At 49.2% G+C, this 13312-nt stretch overlaps 2 protein-coding genes across 3 annotated transcripts in view; one reads left to right on the forward strand and one right to left on the reverse strand.

Annotated features, from left to right (window-relative positions):
- Positions 1-13312, forward strand: part of brf1a (BRF1 RNA polymerase III transcription initiation factor subunit a) — a 64595-nt gene that overhangs the window by 6535 nt on the left and 44748 nt on the right. For both annotated transcript variants that reach the window (XM_017407576.3, XM_017407577.3), the window contains exons 6-12: positions 1294-1366; positions 7579-7728; positions 9185-9278; positions 9715-9841; positions 9975-10014; positions 10186-10278; positions 10848-11135. In XM_017407576.3, coding sequence (XP_017263065.1) covers positions 1294-1366; positions 7579-7728; positions 9185-9278; positions 9715-9841; positions 9975-10014; positions 10186-10278; positions 10848-11135 — 865 coding nt within the window. The remainder of the gene's footprint in view (positions 1-1293; positions 1367-7578; positions 7729-9184; positions 9279-9714; positions 9842-9974; positions 10015-10185; positions 10279-10847; positions 11136-13312) is intronic.
- LOC108230943 (BTB/POZ domain-containing protein 6-B-like) lies at positions 1749-5636 on the reverse strand. Its single transcript, XM_017407581.2, has 4 exons — positions 4834-5636; positions 4096-4186; positions 3872-3990; positions 1749-3255 (listed from the first exon to the last, which is right to left on the reverse strand). The coding sequence occupies exons 1-4, from the start codon at positions 5256-5258 to the stop codon at positions 2223-2225; spliced, it is 1668 nt and encodes a 555-aa protein (XP_017263070.1). The 5' UTR covers positions 5259-5636; the 3' UTR covers positions 1749-2222.

Here is a 13312-nt window from a genome sequence, read left to right on the forward strand (position 1 = left end):
GTGAGGCGGGCGGTGGGCGGCGGCACATTTCTCAGTCCTAGCCAGTCGGGGGCTTTTATTTTTATGCCCCCAGCTGCCGGTCCTTCCCCTCGCTGCACACCCTGGTATTCAGAGGGTGTGTGTGGTGTGGTGTGGTGGTGGTGGTGGTGGGGGGGTTTCAGACGTTCTGCTGGAACAGTAACATGTTCTGCGTCTCCTCAGAGAACAGATGTCTGACATCTCCTCTCAGGGGGTGTTTGGGGGCGCACACTGATGTTGATCAGAGAAACTTTTGACTTTTGCTGCTTTTATTCTGAAATCTGTTGGTTTGGTTTCCTGCAGGAAGCAGAACGCTGGATTAGAACGAGGAACATCAGATGTTTAGTCTGGTTCTAATCCCAGATTCTGTTCTGATAAATAAGCCTGGAGACGTTTAAAACACCAATCAGACAAGTTTCCTGAAGTAAAATAATTATTTTCTACGAGAGCAGTTTCAGTTAGAAGCTTAAACTCCTCCTCTTCCTGGTTCGGAGGATAAACCCCTCCTCTTCCTGGTTCTAAAGTGAAACCCCCTCCTCCTCTTCCTGGTTTTGAAGTTAAACCCCTCCCCCTCTCCCTGGTTTGGAGGATAAATTCTTTGCTGGAGTTCAGATCCCAGAATAGCAGCGAGAGCATCTGTGATGAGGCTGAGAGCAGGAATCTGCCTCACCCTCCCTTGGGCCCCTGAGGTCCAGGCAGAGATCGTCTGAAGGAATGACGCAGCTCTGACCCGACCCGACCCGATCCTCCAGCTCCCAGCAGGATGTGACTCAGGGTTTTAATGGATGTTCATCTGGTGTCTTTGTTAGTCAGCAGACAGAGCGGGGGTTAGACCTGGACCTGGACCTGGTTCTGGTTCTGGGGCTTTTTGTTCTGATTGTTTCAGAGCTGGTCTGACCCGCTGTGGTCCCTGTCAGCTGGAACATGCTGTCAATCACAGGATGGCAGCCTGAGCGGCGTGATGTGGCAGGAGGCCGAGGAACATCTCGTTGCTTTTATGACTCGTGTTCAGAAACTCAGGAGAACGTCTGAGGTTTTGTCTGAAGCTTTAAATGTTTTGAGATAAATGTGTTGACCTGCTGCCAGCAGGTCCTAAAGGTCATGGAGGGAGGTCAGCGGGTCAAAAGGTCATCTCATCGGGACAAGGTCATAAAATCAGCTGGAGTTAAAATGTCTTCAGGTTGTCTGAGAGGAGAGGCTCAGGTTCTGCTGGCTTTAACCGGACGGGTCCAAAGGTTCTGCTCAGACTGGTCTGTCTCCGTCTTCTGTCCGCAGGTCAACGTCTACGTGTTAGGCCGGACGTTCCTCCTGCTGGCCAAAGAGCTGTGCATCAGCGCCCCGGCTATAGGTACTGACTCCTCCCCCTTGCTGCTAACCCCCCCCCCACACACACACAGTCTGACGGCAGCAACACATCTGTAGAGTCAGAAACATCTGGATGAGGTTAATTCTCAGCAGGAGGAGGATGGGCCTGTTAGCAGAGCCTGCCTCTCTGATGGTATGGGGGTGCATTAGTCCAGGTGTTAGAACATCTGCTCCCAGAACAGACAGAATGGGACAACCTCAGGTCCAGATGTTTACAGATGCTGCACAGAGGGAAACATCTGGAAACAGACGTGTTGCTGCCAGCAGATTCAGAATTATCTGATTTATTCCTAAAAACGGTGGAATTTCTTACTTTAAACATCTGAAACATGAGTTTATAAGATTTGTTCCATTGTGATCAAATCTGAGTTTATGAAATTTGCTTTTATTTAAATTTTACACATCGTTCCGACTTCAGGGATTTAAATCTTCTAAACTTCTGGACCGAGTCAAAAACTTAAAATCCTTACAAACGTCAGAGAAAATAATCTGTAAGCCGACGATGTTTGACCTTTGAACCCAGCCGGAGGAAGCAGGGGTGCAGTTCACAGCACAGAAACCAGAGGGCGCCGCAGCCCCTGTAAAAGCCCGCTCTGCGTCAGAACTTTGAGTTTTATTATCGTTCCTGTACAGAACATGTCTCTGCTTCAGATCAGATTAAAAAACAACAAACGATGTCTACCTCAGAGTCCGCTCGACCCGCTGGGTTCTGTTCCAGTCGACATCGACCCAGCAGAACCCAACAGAACGAGAAACCTTAAATCGACACTTAAATAAAAAAATAAAGTTAAATTAAAGCGAGTCTCTGCTACATGGACCCGCAGGCAGAACCGAGCCGCTCACGAGTAGAACACGAGCTCGGGGATCTGCCCGCCTTGGACCCCGGTTCCGTTGGTGCTGTCCGAGGAGCACTGGAACTGGAACGTCACCTTCCCGCTCTGCACCTCGGTCATGCCCTCCTGGCCGAAGTAGCTGAGCTCGTTCCCGTCCAGCACGGCGCTCACCGTGTAGAAGGCGTCCTGCTCCACCTGCACCGGGTGCTCGAACCACACGGGGAAGGTGCCGCTCGACCCGTCCGACACGAACGTGGTCAGGTTCTGCGCCAGCGTGGCGCCCTGCCGCTTCAGCTCGATGCGGACGCTGTACTCGGCCTTGCCGCCGCTCGAGCCGTACAGCCCCAGGCCGGCAATGAAGATCCTCTTGTCCACGGCGAACTGGATGCTGTCACAGCGCCCGCGGTACCGCCACTGGTTGCTGCGGTACGCCGAGGACTGGAAGCGGTGGCACCGCTGAGGGGACAGGCCTGTCCTCTGCGTCAGGGGGAAGTCCAGCTTGGGTTTCTGGGCGGCGGTGTACCACAGGAAGACGCTGTGCGTCTCCTCCAGCGTCAGGATGTCGCACTGCGCCGCCCCGTTGGCGAACTCCTCCAGGCTCATGGTGGGAATGCGCACCAGGAAGAGCGCCGTGCCCAGAACCTCCCTCCGGTTCCAGGTGGTGGCCCCCAGGCCCTGCCGCTTGCACTCGGCCGCCGCCCAGTTCATGACGGCCTCGAACACCACCGCCTCCTTGGTGTTGAGCGTCTCCCTCCGCAGGATGATCTCCAGCGTCGGCAGGTCGATCTCGCAGAAGCCCTCGGAGCGCAGCGCCAGCTCGGCCTGCGCGTCGATCACCTCCCAGCAGCGCTGCGTCAGCTCGGGCTCCTCGAACAGCCGGCTCTGGGACAGCAGCACGCAGGCGTTCTTGGCCTCCAGGCTCGTCTCCAGGAAGGTGACGCAGGCCTTGGCCAGCGCGGGGACGATGTACTTCTTGGCGGCGTACAGGGTGGCCAGCACCGTGTCCGCCTCCAGGTCGATCTCATCGCTGTACATGTACCTGAGAGGAGAGGGAGGCGTGAGCGGCGGGAACGAGATCTGATCACATTCAGCTGAGCAGACAATGAGGCCTGCGTGGGCTCCACTGTTACATGCTCACTCATCTCTACGGCAGGCAGTTCTACCATATAATCACATCACAGCTCCAGACTTCAGGAAGAGCTTCTCTCCTGGAGTCGAAACTACAACTTCAGATCCAGCTGCACAAGCTGAAAATGTCCAAATCTTTAAAAACATTTTATTTAACCTTTATTTTAAGCAGTCTTTGTCAAATATTCAGGGATCAGATCCTTCACCTTCAGGGTAACCGGACCACCTGAGCTGGCTGAGGATAAAACGTGACGTCAGTCTGAGAGTTGATCAGAGTTAAGTAATAATAAAGTAAAATATAGCAGAGAAAAGTGATTTGATTATATGGTCAAACTGCCTGCCGTACATGGTGCCAACAAAACTGAGCTCAGCGTCAAACCAGAGCTGAGAGGACCTTCAGTCAGCCATGTTTCTGCTCAGATCAGTCTGAGGAGACGCTGACTGTGTCCTCGTCCTCTGCTGGGCTGTGGGCTGTGAGGACGGACGGACGGACAGAGAGACAGAGGGACGGACGGTGAGGGACTTACTTCAGCAGAATTAGAAAAGCAGCAGGTTCCACATCTGGGATATGGATCTCGGACTCCTCCTCCGCCAGATCGCCGTAAAACATGGCGCAGAAGACGGAGCTTCCCACGGCGAGGACGTACTGAGGGGAGGGGGGGGGGTTCTGTTTTTAGTTGATTGCAACCAGGAAGCAGGAACAATGCTGCGCCTGGAGAGTTTCCGTGTAAACAGAGGAACAGAGCTCTACCTTGTGTGCAGGGACTCTCTGCGAGGCCCCCGGGGGCCCGACGATGAAGTGGACATCAGCCATCAGCTCATTGTTGAACATCAGGGCGTTCCTGAAAGAAGAGCACAGTGAGCGTTGGTGAGGCCCCCCGCTGCGCCGGCGTTCGGAGCGAGGAGCTGCAGGCGTTAGCACTCAGAGCGCCTGCTGAGGATGACTCTCAGCTACAACCACACCGAAGTTAAGCTCAGTATCTTTCAGCCATGTTTGTTTCATGAAGTCTGTTAGCTGCAACGGCCATCTTGAGTTGGGGATGCACACCCAGTAATTATTTCCTGAAAGCTTTGTTCAACATATAACCAGTAGTTTACGAGATATTTTGCTAACAGACAGACACAGTTGACCTTGATAGTTAATAGCAGGTTTTAAAGCTAGATCTTGCCCGAATCAATTGGCGCTCAGATTATGTGTTGGGGATGACTCTCAGCTACTACCACACCAAATTTTAGGTTGTTATCTGTAAAATCGACAGAATTATGGCTGCTTTAATGTTTTCTAAGTTTAGTTGGTTGTGGCGGCCATCTTGAGTCGGGTTGACTCCAAAAGTTAATCAGTTGTAGATGGACATCCAGTGATTACTTCCTGAAAGTTTCACTGAAATCCATTTGGTGGGTCATGAGATATTTTGCTAACAGACACAAACGCTATCGCCCGCCGCCACAAGGCGAAAGGCGGGCTGTGGGGGCTCGGACCCGGGTCTACCTCTCCCGGAGGGTCGGGTGGCTGCACTGCCAGCTGCCGGCGGGCTCCGTGTTGTTGTTGGTGATGTTCTGCTGGGTGGTCGGGGTGGTCGCCGCGCTGCTGCCGCCGCTGCTGCCCGGGCTCAGCTGCACCTCCCCGGGCTTGTCCTCCACCGTGGTGCCGCTGGCCAGGCTGGTGGTGTCGGCGCCGGCGGCGGGGCACAGCTCCGCGGCCATCTTCTTCTTCTTCTCCTCCTCCTCCTTCTGCTGCTTCTTCTTCTTCGTGCTCGTCAGGGACAGGCTCAGGATCTCATAACATACCGGCAGCCTGCCCGGGAGCCCGCCGACCTTCTTGGACTTCTTCAGCGTTTCTGGGAGCAAGAACAGGGAGGTCAAACACCTCATGATCCGGCCATGATGGAGCAGCCTGCAGTCGGCCGTGGGCATCGGCTCGGGCGGCGGGACCTGGCGTCCTGAAGGAGGGCTCTCCGGGACCGACAACCGCGGATTCACCGTCAGATCCGGCTTCTACAAATTCGTCCGAGTCGGTTCAGGACCACCGCGGCAGTCAGCTCATCCTCCCCGGACTCGATGTCCTCTCAGCGCCGCTTGTTTTCCCTTTTCTTCCGGCGGGTAATCCGGATCGTCCGGCCGGTCCGGGTTCCTGCCTCCCTGTCTCCGCGGTAATCCTCACGGATATCCCTCCGTCTCTTCTTATCGAATAATCGAACCAGGCGAGCCCGCTGGGTTCCGCCAGAACCGTCCGGATCCGAGCTCAGTAATCAGTGGAGTTTTTCAGCTCTGCTCTATTTTTACTGCTTTCTTTTTTTTTTTTTTTTTCCTCTCGAGCTCCTCGGACGCCCAGCACTCCCTGAGAACCAATCAGGTTGAGGCGCCGCTCTGACGTCAGGTTGAAGGACAAAGCTCCTCCCTCAGCGGCTCCGCAGAGTGCGTCACCGCTCTGACTCCGCCCCCTGATCTGAAGGGCAGGGGCGGAGCTACAGGAAACACTCCCACGGGGACATTTTTGGTGTTTTTTTGGAGCTCTTTGTTTCTTTGTGCTTTTCTTTCAGTGATTCTTTAAAATCTTGTAGTTGCTGCCAACATATGACCCTTTTGTTTTTAAATTTAAGTCTTTCAGCCTTTTCTTCTTCTTTAACTTAAATAATAATAATAATATCTGCAGTTATTTTCCAACAAAAGCTCTTTAGCTCCACTTTACTGTGGCCTTCTCAAATGGAGAGCTGAGTTGAGTGATGATAAAATATGAATGAGCCACTAAAATATGCACATCCACTACACAACAATAATTCAAATGTAAGGCAAAATAAATAATCTGAGTTATAAAAACTGTATGTAGAATAAAAACAGTCAATTTCTAAGATAATTACACAATTTTTACAACATGTCTTTATTTCTGAAGCCTTGAGCTCACATCTGAACATTTTTTTCCTCTTTAAAGTTTAACTCAAATAAGCTTTTAGTTAATATAAAGGTTAAAGATCAAATTAAACTGTTTTAATATCCATCAGGTTGGGGTTTTTCTTCGCGTTAACTTCCATCGGTCCCATGATCCCAAACCTGTCGGATGTTAAAGTTTGGCTGCAGGTTTGTTCAGAAACACCTGCACTCAGGTGGGACTGAAAGGAGTGAGGTCTCGCTCCTCATTGGTTGAAATCATTTAGTAGAAGGAAGGAAGGAGAGGGAGAGAGGCTTAAAGGGTCAACTTTTTATTTCAGTCTGGTTTTGAGATTAGACACGGCAGTAAAAGTTATAGGAGCTCTGCAGGCGTATCGTTATTATTACAGTGTGTGTGTGTGTGAGAGAGAAGGATCAGCTCTGATCAGATTTCCAGCTGCTTCAGCAGCTTCTCTCTGCTCAGACTTCGGTCTCAGAGCAAAGGTTCAAAAGTTCCACTTTTTAAAAAATGTAAACAGATGATAATTTTTGTTTTTACCTGAGATGGTCTTATGATGAGAAATGAAATGGTCAGTTGGCCGTGGCGACCATCTTAAATCAGGTTGTTATTTTAATTTTATGTTTTTTGGCGTTTCCTCCTGCAGACTTTCAGCTGTTCATATGTCAAAACCTTCGGCTCGTTCAGGAGATCAGAGCTGTGACTTTCAGTTTTTGTAACTTGTATGTTTTTCAAAATATTTGACTTTATTAAAAAAATATTTTCTATTTTCCAGAGTGCGTTAAGATCTCTTTAGTTCCTTCATAAATATTGTTCTCTGTGAAATCTGCTTACTTCTGTCTGTCATACTGTTAATGCTAATACTGCTAATGCTAACACTATAAATGCTAATTTTGCTACTGTTAATGCTAAATCTATTACTGCTAATGCCAAGTCTGAAAGTGCTAGTACTATAACTACTAATGCTAATTTTACTACTAATATTACAAATACTATTAATGTTAAATCTGCTAAAACTAAGTCTGATAGTGCTAGTCCTACATTCTGCTACTGTGAATGCATGTATTTCCCCATTTTCCTTTTTTAGTTAGTAAATGGCTACTTTTAGGTTTTGATAGCATTTCATTACTTTTATCTTTACGGTAGTTTTGCCTCTTTTAGTTAGCATCTTGCTACCTTTAGCTTTCAGCTCAGTGTTAGCTTGTTTATTCATCAGATTTCAGTTTGTTTTAATAGAGAATGTGATTTCTTTATTCAGATTTAAGTTTATTAACGTGTTTTTAGTCTGTAAATTCAGACTTTGCCGATGTGACAGAATCTGAATCTCCTGAAACTCTGGCCTCTCTTCAGACCCGTGCCTGTACATCCCCCGCTTCGCCCAAATGCTGGAGTTCGGTGAGAAGAACCACGACGTGTCCATGACGGCGCTGCGGTTGGTCCAGAGGATGAAGCGGGACTGGATGCACACAGGAAGGAGGCCGTCAGGACTCTGCGGCGCAGGTGACCGCGAGGCGAGGCGGCGGCTAACATCTGGAAGGTTCAGAGGGAGGAGAGTAATTAATGCTCGGTGTTCTGTTGGCGTCCGGAGCGAGTCGGACAGCTGCTCGGAGGCCGGCAGTGTTCCTGACAGGGATTCATTAGCTGCTGCCACACTTCAGCGCTGACTTTATCAGCCTGATGACGGAGAGATAAACACAAAAACAGAGTTTTCCTGTTTCCCCTCAGAGGTTCTGACAGGATGGGAAGGTTCTGACGCCTGCAGGCGTCTGCCGCCGGGTTTCTGAAGGAAACGGGACTTTAAGAAGTTCTCATTGTTCTCTCTGACAGCACAAATTAATGCTAACATCAGAAATATGTGATCTGATCTGTTAGAGTTCAGCCGACGTGATGGTTAGAACAATTAAAGGCTCTGAGGATGACAGGATCTTCAGAAGCTGTCCTTTAGTTTTGGTTAGGTTGGATTTATTGTCTGAACGCTGAGTCAGCAGAATGTTTTTACAATCTGAACTTCTCTTCAGACTTTTCCTCCTTCATAAATCTGCTGCGACTTATTTAACTTTATTTAAAAACCTTTTCCTCATAGAAACTCATTGAAATTTCATCAATTTCTTTCCAAAACATTTGAAATCAGCTTCGTGGTCCTGCCTCCATTTGTGTCTTCTGCTTCTAGCTCAGAAAAAGAAAGTTTCCTGAAAACCCAGGTTCTGTTGGCCCGGTTCTCTGGTCTGACTTCCTGAGCTCCCAGATCTCCGTCCTGCAGCATCTGGATTCTGTCGACCTGAATCTGCTCCTCCTCCTCCTGGTCTTCATCCTCCTCCTCCTCCTCCTCCTCCTGCCTGTTTATCCTCAGTTTGATTTTTCTGCTGCATTACCTGAATAATTGATTTGCTTTTCCTATAAATCATTGATGGGGGAAACAATCAGGCTGGAGGAGCAGAAGGTTTAGTAAATATGTCAGTTTCAGTTTCTCTGCTGAAAGTTTCCTTCAGGTTCTTTCAGTTGCTTTGGAAGTCGGTTTTTAAAGTAAAGCGACAAAAGTCAGAGTTAACTCTGGAAGAACAGCAGCTGCGGAGTTAATGGGTGTAAGATGAAATGTTTAAGTCTCGAGTCAGAAGGAAGAAACAAGCATCCATCTTTTAACAGCCTCCTCAGCGAAGCAAGTCTAATGACGGTTATATAACTGTTCCTCTGCCCCCCTCGAGGCTCCAGTGCCACCTCATTGCATAATCTTAGTGTTACTTCTTTGTCAAACTGTGTTTTTGTGTTAAAAAGGAAATAAAAGCCTGTTATCTCAGCTCTCTGAGCCCCCCTCTGTTCCGCCGGTTCAGTCTTTAAGCACAAACAGAAATAAAAACTCAGCTCATTGAAGCATTAATCTGGAATATAACACTTTTTAGACTCGGGGTTTTGATGTGCAGAAGTGATGGTTTAATATTTGTTGTTCTCTCGTCTCCAGCTCTGCTCGTCGCGGCTCGTTTACACGACTTCTGCCGCACCGTCAAAGAAGTCGTTAACGTGGTGAAAGTCTGTGAAAGCACGCTAAGAAAAAGGTACGTTTAAAGCTCCTTTCGGCTCGCTGTAGATCGGAGGATTCAGGAGCTGCTGAAATGTCCTGTAATTCTAAAGTTTAGTTTAATGAAGGTAAAACATCAGCAGCAGGATATTTACTCCCACTTTCTGCAGTGTCTGACACCCGGCAGGTACAGACGATTAATTCTACCTTTCCTGACTTTATGCTAACTGCGGCTCTCTGGTTTTTAAGAATCAGGGTTTTTTTTCCCCCCCAGCAGTAATTGACATAAATATGGGAGGATTTGCAGCATAAAACCTTTAAATATGGTCAAACTGCACCAGTGTAGAGATACAGCCCAGTTTGAAGCGCAGGTCTCCCTTTGTGAGTCTCAGAAACACGTAATCCTGCGGTCAGTCCTGGTCCGAGTGTTTCCTGACGGCGTTTATAAGGTTTATTTTTCTTCTTCCTGTCAGACTGAACGAGTTTGAGGACACGCCCACCAGCCAGCTGACGATAGAAGAGTTCATGAGGATCGATCTGGACCAAGAGTGCGACCCGCCGTGTTTTACAGCCGGCCTGAAGAAGAAGAAATACCAACAGGTTGGACTTTATTTTATTCACCAGATATGATTGAAGGTAATATTTCCTGATTCAATCTGAGGCTGAAATCTGTTCTGATCCTCAGATTAAATAAAAAAAGAAAAGATTTTTATTCTGATTCTTTTCTCTTCAGTTGGAAATCGAGCTGAAGAAGAAGATTGACGACGTTGAAGGTATGAAAGTAATTTTCATGTTTGACTCCAGGATTCTGTTTAGACTGAATGTTTGAAACAACAGCAGCTAAATGTTCGGCTCATTCAGCCAATGGCTGCTCTGACTGTTAACTTTTAGACTTTTCAGACTTAATTTAACCTGATTCCTGGTTTGTCGTTCTGCTGAAACAGATGAAATCCAGGAGTACCGGGATGAAATCGACGCAGAGCTGGAGATCAGCCGACCCAAGCTGAAAGGCGCGTACGCCGCCTACACCAAGGAAGGTGAGGGAACCCGAGGAACTCTGGTCCTGTTTGGGTTCTCCGGCTGCAGACCGGAGCTGTCAGCTGGGATCTCTGCAGATGTTGGAAGCAGGAAAGTCTTTCTGGAGGATTTTTATTTGAAGGTGTTGGTTTTGGGGTCGTCCTCCATCTTGAAGGGGGCCTCGGCTGAACCGGACTGTACCGGTGTTCCCACAGGATGATGTCTCAGGAACAAGCTTCGGCTGATAGTCTTATTTAATTTTACAGCCATCGTTCTGAAACTTAGCGTTAGCATTAGCATTAGCATTAGCTGGTGGTCTGATGGCTCATCACAGAGTTGCTCTCCTCCCCAGTTGTCCCTGTCTGTCCCCATCTGTTCCCGGTTGTCCCATCTGTCCCCCTCTGTCCCCAGTTGTCCCATCTGTCCCCTCCGTCCCCAGTCGTCTCCGTCTCTTAGTCCTCCCTCAGCTGCTGCAGAAACTCTTCGGCCGAAGTTTGGTGACATTTAATCCTGGCTGGTCTCTGATCCCAGTTCAGTCCTGAAGGTTCTGGTTCCAGGTTCTGAAACGGCTCCAATCTGATTTCCCCAGACTGGAAACGTGAGGACCCGGAGGTGGCTGCTGATGAAGACTCAGAGGATGAAGATGAAGAAGATGAGCTCCGGGCCGTAGCCAAACACTTCGGCAGGGAGCTGTCGGACCTCTCGCTGGAGGCTCTGATAAAACTGGAGAGGGCGAGACCGGAGGAGGAGGAGGAAGAGGAGGGGCCGCAGCAGAAAGGCCCGTCGCTGGCCTTCATCCTGGGGACGATGCCGTCTTCAGAGTCTCTGGGCGTCTCCGCGTCCATCAGCAGCTGCGTCGGGAACGACAAGGAGAACGGTGAGTCCAGTTCTGACCTCGGATCAGCTGATGATTCAGAACCTCCTGATCCAGACTGAACCTCATCGTTCACGATGGCATCTTCTTGGAACGTTTAACAACAGTTACTGTCAGCCATTTTTATAAACCTTAAAACGCTCCAACCTTCATTCAGCTGCTCTTCGATGATTAAAATATTTACTCCACAGTCTGAAAACTTTTCACTTCCTTGTTCCAGATAAATTAATTCTTTTCTCTCCCAGTTCTTCCAAAAAGAAAATTCTTATAAATTGTCCTCAAAGCAACTGATTCTTCTGAACCTCCTCCTCCTGCTGCACCCGACCCACAGTGGGGTCCCAAACCACCCTTTGGGACACGCCTGACCCGGTCGGGCGCAGGTCTTCATCCTGCAGGCTGTTTGTCAGACAGGAAGCTGTCACCTCCTCTCTGACCGTCCTCTTCCTGTTTGGGTGACCCGACTCTGAACACGAAGCAGTGAGATCCTCCATCACCGCCTCCGCAGGCGAGGGGGCGGAGCCTCCCCCTCCTGCGGAGGTGCTGATGGTGTGAGGAGGAAACCCGTTTTTACAAAAAGATTTTAAAGAAATAAACTAAAAGTCTTCAGAGATTCACTTTTATTATTTTTATTCATGAAAAGGTTCACAGTTTACCATCTCTCATCACTGCAGCTCCTTTTAGCTTTCAGCTAATGTTCTGCTTCCTGGTTTTAGCTGTTATTCAGCTCGTTAGATTCATGTGTTTCTGATCTCCTCAGATTTCAGCTCTTTTTGGTCATGAACAGCACTCCTGTTAATGGGTCTGATTCAGAGGTTCTGTTTGGGTCCCGGCTGGTTCTGGTTCCCCTGAGCTCAGCCTTTGAAGCAGGAAGTGGACGGGGGTTCCCTGTCATTACGAGCCTTTCATCAGAGGGTCGTTTTGTGGGCGGTGGTGGGGGGGGGTTGTTTGAGGTTTTTCTTTAAAGCGAAAAAAGAAAAAAGAACAAAGTTGATCTTTTCAGCAGAAGAGATGTTTAATTGTTCTAATATCAGCGTTTCTGCTCGGCTTCTGGCCAAACAGGACCTGTCCTTTTCTTCTCAGAGAATTCAGAAGAAGTTGGGACGGTGTGTAAAATGTAAATAAAAACAGGATAAATCCACATTTTATCACAGTAAACAGATCAGATGTTTTTAGGAATAAATCAGATAATTCTGAATCTGCTGGCAGCAGATGTTCCAGATGTTTCCCTCTCTGCAGCATCTGTAAACATCTGGACCTGAGGTTGTCCCATTCTGTCTGTGAACATCTGGACCTGAGGTCGTCCCATTCTGTCTGTAAACATCTGGACCTGAGGTTGTCCCATTCTGTCTGTCCAACAGTCCTGGATGGGAGCAGATGTTGTTCTAAAACCACTAATGCACCCTCATACCATCAGAGAGGCAGGCTGGATGGTCTGAAAGTCGGCGGGCAACAGGCATTTCTCATTTTTATGTGTTTGTTGAAAGTCCCCAGCAGCTGCTGATTATTCATGGAGAGAACTTCTCACCTCATTTTCTTTTCTTTCTGAAACCAAATGTGGTGTGAAGGACGGATCTGTCCAGAGTTCTGTCCCACTCCGGTCCGATATGTTTGTTTGGTTCTGGTCGGTGGACGAGCTGACCCGTGTTCCTGAGGTCCAAACCTCGGCTCCGGATCGTCCCAGCTGCTGCGTGATAAATAATTAACACATTTATATTTAATTCATGCAGACCGTCCTCCCCTGGACTCGTCTCTGCTGCCGGGACATCTGCCCGGGCCTTACTGGACCTGCAGGGCCCGGCCTGGGCAGAACCACCTGACACACAGGTGGCTGAATGGGTGCCGGCCCTCGGAGGAGGAGCGATGTGATTGGTCGTTGGTCAGACAGGAAGTGACAGCGTCACAGACCCTGAGCAGAGAGATGAGGACAGGCCTGATGTCCGTCTCAGGTCCGTCCTCAGACAGCTGCTGCAGCGTGTGTGTGTGTGTCGGCTCTGATGGGATATGATGTGTGTGTTCTGACCTGAGGAGCTGAAGGCTCAGCAGGTGGGAAAACGCTGGAAACTCCTGGCCTCCTCCCTCCTCCCCTCCTCTCATCCTCCCTCCTCTCCTCCTCCCCTCCTCTCCTCCTCTCCTCCTCCCTCCTCTCATCCTCCCTCCTCTCCTCCTCTCCTCCTCTCCTC

Source organism: Kryptolebias marmoratus, linkage group LG10 (assembly GCF_001649575.2).
Source record: "Kryptolebias marmoratus isolate JLee-2015 linkage group LG10, ASM164957v2, whole genome shotgun sequence".
NCBI classification, from domain to species: domain Eukaryota; kingdom Metazoa; phylum Chordata; class Actinopteri; order Cyprinodontiformes; family Rivulidae; genus Kryptolebias; species Kryptolebias marmoratus.